Source organism: Mastigoproctus giganteus, chromosome 9, assembly GCF_048544385.1.
Source record: "Mastigoproctus giganteus isolate SK-2022 chromosome 9, ASM4854438v1, whole genome shotgun sequence".
Lineage (NCBI taxonomy): Eukaryota > Metazoa > Arthropoda > Arachnida > Uropygi > Thelyphonidae > Mastigoproctus > Mastigoproctus giganteus.
This window is the reverse complement of record NC_143583.1, coordinates 130,001,820-130,012,319: the sequence shown is the minus strand read 5'-3', so window position 1 is coordinate 130,012,319 and position 10,500 is coordinate 130,001,820. Positions and strand designations below refer to the sequence as shown.

Genomic DNA, 10,500 nt, shown 5'->3' with positions numbered 1-10,500 from the left:
GAGAAAATAGGAGGATTAAAATATTATCGTTTCTTCGATATTACGCGAATCCACAGTACGTTCAATTCTTGTGAACGTTAAAATTCCGGATGAAACTAATGCACCTGTAATGCACCTGTAGTAACAGACGAACAAACTGAACGCGCTTGGCAAATAGCAACAATGAAAGGTGTAAACAAAACCACGTGCACCTTTAAAGTTTATAGTTGAAAGGCGCTAGTGTCGTTCGGCAACTTTCTGACTTGTAAAGTCGTGCGCCTCATGTCCCTGCTAAGCCGGACAACCCGAAACCCCGGCATTTTGTGAGCACGCACCCGTTGCTATGGTAGCGAGTCAGGGGCGCAAGGCGTGAAAGTGCAAGCATCGCTTTTCCCGAGTAGGTGGGTGTGTAGGTTTGGGTGTGTCAGTCACGCAAGCCCCGGATGTCGGGTGGGGTAACTAATCAATATGGCCGACACACGGAGCACTTCATGTGGTGCCAAGGTCGCGTCGCTAGGAAGGAACGCTACCTATTCCCGCCAAGTTTCGGACAAGCAAGACAAGAAGGGGATATCGGAGAACACACAAGGTAAGTCCGAATATTGTTCGAGCGTCGCTACCGCCTAAGAAGCGTTTGTATTAATGCGTACTCTGATACGAGCTAACACTAGATTTAGGGTTATCGTTAGGGTTATAGACTGTGGGAGTTCCCAGGAGGAAGCTCGCAGCTGCTCCGCTAGCGAGAGGTCACATTGCTGCCGGCTTTGCCGAACAAAGAAACTCACTAATGTAGCGAGCGCCGCTGCCATCCTTCGAGCTGTATTCGGGAAGAGAGCGTGCCCTGGCTCCGCGCTGGAATTAATTTTAGAAATGAAAAAGCCTGCGAGGACCCCCGTTCAATTAACCTGTGCCGCTTGATGTGTGTACGACGTCGTACTTGCATTTTATACAGCGGTCTGCGAGGGATGTTCGCCACAGCCATCGCTAGAGATCATTCAGCATCCACAAACCTACTTTTATCCTTCCGCATCACTTAAGCTTTGCAGCAGACGCAGTCACAAACGAATAGAAAAGGGTGCCTTTCGAAAGGTGCAGTTTTATGGAAGGCGAAGGTGCGTATTACGTAAATAGATAATGAAATACACGTATGCGATATTACGGCAATAACAAACAGCCTTGGATAAGCGACCTCTAGTGGTGTCGTAAATAAATAAGAGGAAATTATGAGAATAAATAAATAAGAGAAAATAAAGAAAAACCTTCGCGTGACGAAATGTCAGACGCATAATTTATTTACCTGTTTTAGTCTTAAAGTGAAACGCGGTTTGTAATTATGGTCACGTGGCTTAATTTTATTATTATAATACGCAATCGCTATTTCAACGTATCCCCAAAACCCTTACTAATCCAGGAAGGTTTATAAAATTCGAGGGGGTGAGGATAGAGTAGAGGGGACAATCCTAAAAATGCCTATTTAAATTGATATTCAGGAAGCGATCTGCCTTTCTAATTTTCTGCATCCTTTTGTCACATTTCAATGTCAAGGATGAAGTTATTACGAAATTGAGTTCAAGAATTAAATAAGTTTTTCGTGGTAAACTTACTTATGGACATATGAAGTAGTTTACAAAGCAAAGAGTTGTAGAGATTTAGGAAGGGTATTTTAATGCAACAGATTTGGAGTAACTTTGATAACATAAAAGGTGGCGAAGATTTTTCTTGCTGATGTACTAGGGTCCAGCCTGTGACAATAAGAGCTCTAAATGAATGAATTCTTCATGGTTCCTTCACAAAAGTTGTAAATTTTGTTTGGTTCAGCCTAAATAATAGTATATGCGTTCCACCTAAGAGGTGCTTATAATTTTAGCGGCCATCTTGTTTCAAGATGGCGGATAGGAATGAAAACATAAGTCAAGGTGCCCTCGTGTTCTCTGCTGTGTGTTTCGAATTTGGTTTGGATAGACATGAAAGTTACTGGGGACCGCACAGATATGTTAATCTCATAAGCTTGCTTTCTATTTTTGGAAAGCAGTTCTGAAACTGCACAAGTACCGCTAAGGAATTTATGTGGGCTCTCCGTGCTTGAAGAAACCTGTGACATCTCCTCAAGTTAAACGTGGCTTAAGAGAAATGTCAAATTAAAACATTTACTCTTCCTAAAGAAATATGCGCTGTAAATGGTGTGCTTACATCAGGAATTCTAGTTGGATGAAAACATTAACATCGTGTTTGGATTTCCTCGAAGTTTATTTACAACTGTATAATCACGAGTTGAAAACACAGCACGAGAAATGAATTTAAAAAATTTAGCGTAAAACTCCAACTTTGTTGAAAGTGTGACCCTGAGATTTGTTGGTTGTGATGACAAAAGATAAGAAATTGCCTTCTTTTCAAAGTAAACGGCAAGTTAGTTTCATTGGGAGTTAAATCAGTTCTGGGGATTAGAAAATCGGTCGGAATATTTTTTGTTATTTTCTTTTCTCAATTTTACTGCCAAATAAAACCTATTTCAGAAGGAATCAGATCGAAAGCTTGTTTGGTCTTTGAGTTATCCAAATTCAAAGAGTGTCCCGGACTGAAGGACATGAGCAAATTATTACATAGATTTCTGTTTGTATTTTTCTAGTTGTGTCTATGTACTTATTGTAAACGTAGAGTAAGAGTATTTTTATCTGAATGGCTGAACATTACAATCAGACTTTCAGACTGGTTACACTGATTAGAAGAAGCGATAAAAGCGGATGTGCTCATTTGTAGAAATGGGTCCATGTAAGGTACAACACTCTACTGAATGCGCTGATGTAACCTTGATCGTGGTAAACAGACCAATGCTCTTTTCATCCACCTTTCACATGCTTTTATTATACATCAGCCTCTTCCTCTTTATAAACCCAAATTTTAATGTTCATTAATACGTGGTTGAACTTCACAATTCTCATTTTAATTAAATAGTCAGTTTTTTTTGGGGTTTTTTTTTTTTTGATACTGACGATGTCAAGCTTTACAGAACTATTTTGCTGCCTTTTAAAAGACTAGCTGTTTGCAGAATGGACTTAATATTTCGGTTACTTCATCGAAAACAACATGGCTGTGACTATTTATAAAGCCAAATTTTTCCATCGTATTATTACAGCTGTTATTGTTGCTTTAAGGGTACGACTTAGACCCTATTGTGTCATGTGTATTCAGTTGATAGAATCGCCGTCCTCCCCACACCGGATGGAAAAGACCTGAGTTCGAATCCCGTCGATGACGAGGAATTTTACGAGCATTTTTCACAATGTGGCCGAGTTAGTCGGTCTCAGGCGAGGGTAGCATGGTTTTTTTCTCCCGGGTGTTTTGTCTAGTAAACAGAAAATCAATCTCAGAACATGCGCAATTTACAGACATATACACGAAGCAATATGGTCTGATGCTCCTAAAACCCTATAACAACAACAGCCACCTGTATTATGTGAAGTGCATGGTCACAAGCCGATTTGTATGTGGTGCGGGTTGAAAACCCAGGGATAATTCACGGAGGAAAACCGTATTTCCTCCATCCATCGATGGGACTTGAACCCAGATCTCTCCAAATGAATGACAAGTGGCGAAACCACTATACTGCCACAGAAGACTTTACAGCCCTCATTTAAGATTTGTATATGCTATTGACGACCGGACAGATTATAATGAGAGGTCCTCTTACAATGCAATTTTAGCTGCTGTTTTGGAACTGTAATTCGCATTATTTACTGAAACATTTTGGATTTTTAATCCCTGGAATAAATATTTGTTGGTCTTCGTGCTCAGTGCCCCATTTATTTATAATGATTTATCTATATTTTTGAACTTTTAAGGCGGTTTTGTAAATTGTAAATTAATTAAGATTTAAAATTTGATGGTTTGTTTTTCTCTTTTATCTCTTTTTTTTGTTTGTTTATCTCTTTGTATTTTTGGAAAGGGATGAGTGAAATCTTGTAATTTCTGACTTAAAAATAATTCTTTTTATGTTTTTAGTTCTTTATCATTTTCGACCACTACTGTGTCGATTATGAAGGGGTTTTTTTTGTTTCTTTTTACATTTTTCTATATGATAAACTATTATGGACCATCTATTGTTTCTAATATATAAGTATCTTCTTCTTGTTTCTTAATTAACGATTCTGTTGATTTAAAAATTCCAGAAGAGATCGCTCAGATTTTCTAATCAAAAGTAATATTGCTCAACGGCTGTCGATACCATACTACCCATAATACAGTAAAATATTGCTCGAATGCGTTCTTGATCATTGGTGGTATTCACACAAGAAATTATAGCCCGTTATAGTTATCCTTATAAATCAATTGCGCTTGGATCACATACCCACTCTGATGATATTTTTTTGGCAGGTTTTTGGAACTGGGCTTTTTTCTATAGGTGCTCAGACTACCCATCAGTAGAATAATATACATGTAGTGAATCGGTGCAGTTCACCACTCTTCCCAGACAAAAAGGGACCCCTAAAAATTCTTGACATTCTTATATGGAACCAACAAAATCAAGTACGCCACTGCTAACCCGATCTGGGAAGATAACCCGATCTGAAAACAAACAGTTGCACGGACTCAGCTGGGATAGATGTTTAGGCTTTTGTTGCTACTAATGGCTTTGTACAACTTGTTAATTTACCCACTAGAATATCAATACCAACCACACTCCTAACGCCATCTTTTTTTTTACAGATTCGCCCTCGTGGGTAGTACATTTGTATAATCACCGTCCTCGGTATGGAAAAGACCCGAGTTCGAATCCCTTCAATGACGCGAGGAATTTTTATGGGCCTTTTGACGTGGCTGAATCAGTCCTTCTCAAACGATGGTGGCATGGTTTTTTCTCCCGGAAACTCGGGTTTTTCGACCAGCAAACAGCAAATCGACCACAGAACACGCGCAATTTACAGACACGTTATATACGTCGCAATATTGTTGCCATATTGCGCCGTTTCCTAAGTTGCTAATGCGCCTACCCTACAACAACAAATAAATTCATTACCATTCAAGCAGCCTATACTAAATTACGTGACTGTATGGCGTACTACTATAAGTTTACATGTTTATAGATTCTAATATTATGTCCACTTTGTAAAAAGAAAACAAAAATCTCGAAACAAATGACTTTTAAAGAGGTAGGTGAAAGGTCAAAAACTTCACTTTGGAGTTGATGTTGCGTACACTTTTGATGACAGAAAACATCTTCTTACGCTTTGTGGGAAGTGCCAGATTTTCAATGTTGTTTTTCCTCGGAAAACTATCTGACCCATATTCGGTTTCTAGTGGTTCATCATAACTTTTCTCATTGGCCTTTCTTATATAATATATTCGTGACTAACCCGCCAGCTTTTTGTTCTGAGGAAAGTGTCAGATATCTTATCTCTGCTGACGATGTTAATATGTATGCTTCGGTCACCGATGTCAAGTAGCACCATAACCTGCAAAATGGCATTAACAAGGTACAGTACTTATATGGAGCAGTACTTGGTGCGTTGATCTCAGAATAAGTAAATACAAGGGGAATGCCAAACTCCAAAGGGTCAATGAAATAAAAGCCCCGGGTGTCACTTTTCAGACGTATGGTGCACTCACCTCACACACACATCCTGGAATTACCTAGGACCGTTTTTGGAGTCATTGGATATGAAGTCTCTATAACTGAAATAAAAATAAATGAAGATCCAGAAGAGGTTCATCAAATGTTTTAGAAAGAAGACCTCTTCTATTCCGGGCAATGATTACTATTAATAACGTTGATGTGTGTATTCTGAAATTAAATTTACATTTGTTTCAGAGCCCACATCACCATAACCACTACCACTCTCAAAAGCTGAATCTTCATTGACGTTGGTTAAATGTTATTTATAATGCTTTTGGTGCTTAGCGACTATAATTCTTCTTGATACTGTACATGATTCAGTTTACACGTTTGGACTGTTATTGCAATCTTACTCTCCTGCTGTGGTAATCACCGAAGGTGCACTCATCAGCTCTTGATTTGTTTATAAAAAGTCACTCTGCGGGGTGGCCACATCTGTATAGATATGAAACTGTATTTATTACATACCTAATCTCAGATTCTTTGTGCACATTCAACTGCAACTTTGTAGTTCTCTTGCGCAAAGAAAAAATAAATCGGTCAATCCACGTTACGTAAATAGATGGCAATTGGGTGTGGAAAGAGAAGTGATTTCGTTCGAATGTCAATTGAGGCGATATTGTTCTAATATCGTTGACTAACAAGTGGTCCAAGGGCAGTATTCATCTCTGCGAAGCAACCTTGATCGGCAGTTGTTTTCACTTTATGTCTTTTCTTTTATTCGACCACTTTAAGTTCTCATCTATCTTCCCTCTTCTTTCCGGCCACCACCATAAAGACAACTTAGGCCATGAGGCGTCGACATATCGTGTCTTTAACTTGCGCGTATTCTTCGCCGGTTTTTCCTTCCCCGAATGAGGGCAGAGAAGTACACGCTCTTTCAGTATCCGTGATTCTAGCTGGCTGACTACTAAATACGGTAGAGTTTTTGTAACTCTATGAACTGCTCTGACCTTGTGTCCCGGAATAATATTAACGGATTCATTTATTTAATTAGGTACGTGGGAGTAGCTAAATTGGAATTTCTAAAGGAAGCCTTAGAGAGGATATGGTCATGGTCAAGCGCGAGAGTGCATAAGTACACGCATTTTGAATGACCGTGGGTCAATCTCGCGTCGGTGTGTGTGTATGTGTGTGGTGCGTGAAAGATTATACACGTGTCGCTTATCTGATCACATCAGTTCTTAAAAACAAGGTGATTATTAGCTTTAGAAATCATCCAGCTGATGAATCCACTAAAAGTAAACACAATGAAATCTTCCAGATGGGTCTTTAAGAGAGATATTTCTTCGGGAAATGTATTTATCAAAACACACTGACTACTCGCATTCTAGAATGTCATCCGAGATCTGGAACACCACCTGAAACGCGATCACTGCCATAAAATCCATATAAGATGTCAGGGCAAAGAATTTCCTTCTTTAGAGACTTTATGATTTGCTTCTCCGATACAGCAACAGTGACACTGGCAGTAACGATCCAACTTTAAATGTGTTAACCAAGCAATCATAGATCATCTGTACCGAGGCTGAAGAGTAGAAAGAGGGGAGGGGTTTAGAATGAATGGAAGTAGTATAAAGGAGAGGGGAAAGTTGCCCCCCACCCCCGAGATTCTCCTTATGTCAAACCGGGTGGAAAAGACCTGAGTTCGAGTCCTGTCAATGACAGGAGGAATATTTATGGACCTTTTTCGCAATGTGGCTGAGTTAGTCGGTCTCAGGCGAGGGTGGCATGGTTTTTTCTCCACAAAACTCGGGTTTTTCTTCCAGCAAACAGAAAATCGATCTCAGAACACACGCAATTTACAGACAATATACACGGAGCAAATATGGTCTAAAATCGGGTCTTAGATATCTTGGTCACTGATGCTCCTAAAACCCTACAACAACAAGCATTGAAGAATCATCAGTCATTACACGAATAAAGTTTTCTCACAAGTCCAGGAATCATCATAGGCTAGGTGAGGTAGCAAGCATGGGTCTTTCAGAGCACCTTTCATCTCTGAAGCACTGCTCTTTCTAGTGCAATGAAATATCGATTAATAATATCCAAAATGCAAGCATACGACCTCTATATTTTATGGTTAAACACCGAATCAACTTTTTGATGCTTCTCTTCTAGTTGAAATGCGTGGTCGAAGCGAAGTACTTCAGTGATCTGTGGTATCTCGATCCACCTTTTCGTTGGCAAAAAAAAAACCTTCCAATTTCCATTAACAATTTTAATATTGACCATTGACCCCGTTTCAGCGGATCAAGGATAAGTCATCGAAAAGAAACCCGCCTCCATTAAGGCTGTCACTTTGAGTAACGCCATCTAACGGACAATGGCAGAGATATCGATCTCTGGATTACTCGAGAAGATAGAGTAGCGTTTGGTTATGTTTTGTGCCAGATAAAAAGCGGATATTTCCTGCTCCTACGCCTTATGTATGTTATCTTAATCAACTCATAGACACATGGATTCGAGTAAAGGAAGGTCGTTGAAGCACGTGGAAAACCGGTTTAGCTGTCTCGTCTCGGCTACTGTGCAACCTCGGAAGCTCCTGCGAAGTGCGCACATTAGTGCATTTTATTGGCTGCCCGTAGTAATTATTGGTCACAGGGAATTTTACATGCGCCGTGCGCGGAATAATAACCACCGAACCACTTCATATTTCGTGTGCATCTCTCGGGCCGTTTATTTGCCAGTTAAAGGGCTGCTAGCGGGTCTTCGGTTAAGTCACGTTAGACCCCACTTAACCAATTCTAAACAGAAGACATCAGCTGGAGGCGGAATGGCAAGCGAGAGTGTGAGAAGGGCAACGAAAGTGGCAATGCCCAGTTACAAAACCTCTTCGGAGATCATTTGCATAATGTTCTTCGACTGTCTGTTTGTTTTTCCACTTCTTTGACACCCGAATGGCGTAATTAAGGCTCGCTTTCGCGCCGTTCTCAGCATCCGAGAAGCTCTTTCCCAGAAGCACAACCGGTAGTCACCATCGCAAGGTGTTCCCGTAATTTACGACCTTAAGTTTCGAAATATCATTACGGCGTTGTCGATTCGGTAATTACCCCCATTCCGCTGACCACTTTTGCTCTAATGAAACCTTCTGTTCTCAGAGAACTCGCCGGCTGCCTAATTAGCTGTACTTCAATAGTCAAAGTGTTCCACACACTGGCGTTCCGTGCTAACAAGGCTCGTTCTGCAATAGCTAGAGGTTCTGAAATGGTAACGTGACAAGGAAGCAGCCATTAGGTACATATGGATGCCTAATACAAGAGCAATCACACAATTGTGACCCACTCTCTTTTTAATAAATACCTATTTATCTTATCTTGCAAAACCTCTTGCTGCGAAGCGTTGTTGTACTCGTCCTTGTGTATATTTAAAGATTTATTTATCGTAAACTTCTCCTTCTCTCCCTATTTGCTGCCTGCAAGTTTGTATTTTTATCTCCTTCATCATGAGGGACTATTTCTGTACATTAGGGGGAGAAAAACACCCAAAAAACTCCATTAAATCACTGCTTTGCTTCTGTCTAATCAACTGTTCTCGTTGACATAATAAATAGTCTCTTTCGCGTATATTTATCCCCGATAAGTAGGAAACATGTCTATCGTCGTAGGAGGTTGGATATCTATCTAACATCTTCGTCTGTTTCATCATTTTTTTTTTTTTTTGGGGGAGTGTTTTGATTTTTTGCGAAAGATTTTTATTTTATATTGACTTGTTTATGTTTATTTTGAACTACGTTTCAATCATTTTGGCACCCGGAGGAAGGAAATCGAGATCAGTCCGTTTGACACAAGCCATTTGTTAAATCGGGTCTTAGATATTTAATGGATAGATAAATAAATAAATAAAAATAATATCTCCCTCTCTCTCTCTCTCTCTCTCTCTCTCTCTCTCTCTCTGTGTGTCACGTGCTTTCTCACTCTTACCATTTATTATCGTCTTATACAGAGGGATAATGACCTCTATACTTGCAAAATTCCGAAAAATCATGGAATGCCAAGTGCCCTTCCTGCCTCCTGCTTACATAGTGGCATAGTGTTTGGGGAGGGGCGCCACCGGTGGTTTCCCACAACTGCGCCATTAATACTCACGTGACAAGTAATTTAGAACTCATGACAGAAGTAAACAGAACTCTATAAATGACAGAAGTGTGTTGTTTTGTGCTAGAATAGTGTACGTTCCTCTGTTCTTCTGGCTTTTGGCTACAGGGCCCCTAATGGGACTTACTCTGCCCACCGCCACCACTGGGAGGTAGCCAGGCAGTCCATTGTCTCTGGCTAATCTCTGCCAGAGTCATTTGAGCTTCCTAACCGAGATCAAACAAAAGAAAAAAAGAGGAAGAAAGCGGAGGAGGGGAGATAGTTAAAGAGAGGAAGTTAAAATGGGAAGGAAGAAGGAAGGACGTGGAAAGAAGGCGTCCTCCAGTTGAGGGAGGTAACTAAGGTTGGCGACCCCTGGTCTGGGGAGCCCACCCACCCAGGGCCAGGGAAAGAAAAAAAGGTTGCAGGGTTAAAGTTATCCTTAAAAGGGGGGCGCCAATGGCATTTCACTCCCGAAGGCGTCAGTAGCTGCCTCCTGCTTAAACTGCATGTTGAACAACTTAATGTCTTTATGAATCATAAAGACATTAAGTTCATCCTGAACGTCCTTTAATTCCGCCTCCCCAATCTATAAATTACTCCTGGATTTTTGTTTCGAAGTAGAAATGAATGGATATCACTGTCCTACATTCCAAGAAATAATAAAATGTCTTCTACATCTATGCAATGGATAACCCTATACGTTCTTCTGCAATCCTTTTTTTCTGGAAAATTTTGTTGGGTCGTTTAGAATACGAGCGGTGGCAACTAAGGCCTTCAGGCGTTGGGGTATCGTGTTTGTAAACTGAATGTATTCCATAACTAAGAAAGACA

At 40.3% G+C, this 10,500-nt stretch overlaps 1 protein-coding gene across 1 annotated transcript in view; it reads left to right on the top strand.

The window, feature by feature from the left end:
- Positions 1–363: 363 nt before the first annotated feature.
- The window catches only part of LOC150080727 (uncharacterized), a 269,174-nt gene continuing 259,037 nt past the window's right edge, over positions 364–10,500 (top strand). Inside the window, exon 1 of the mRNA XM_090381152.1 lies at positions 364–568. Within this exon, the coding sequence (XP_090237278.1) occupies positions 448–568 (121 nt within the window). The 5' untranslated portion in view covers positions 364–447. The remainder of the gene's footprint in view (positions 569–10,500) is intronic.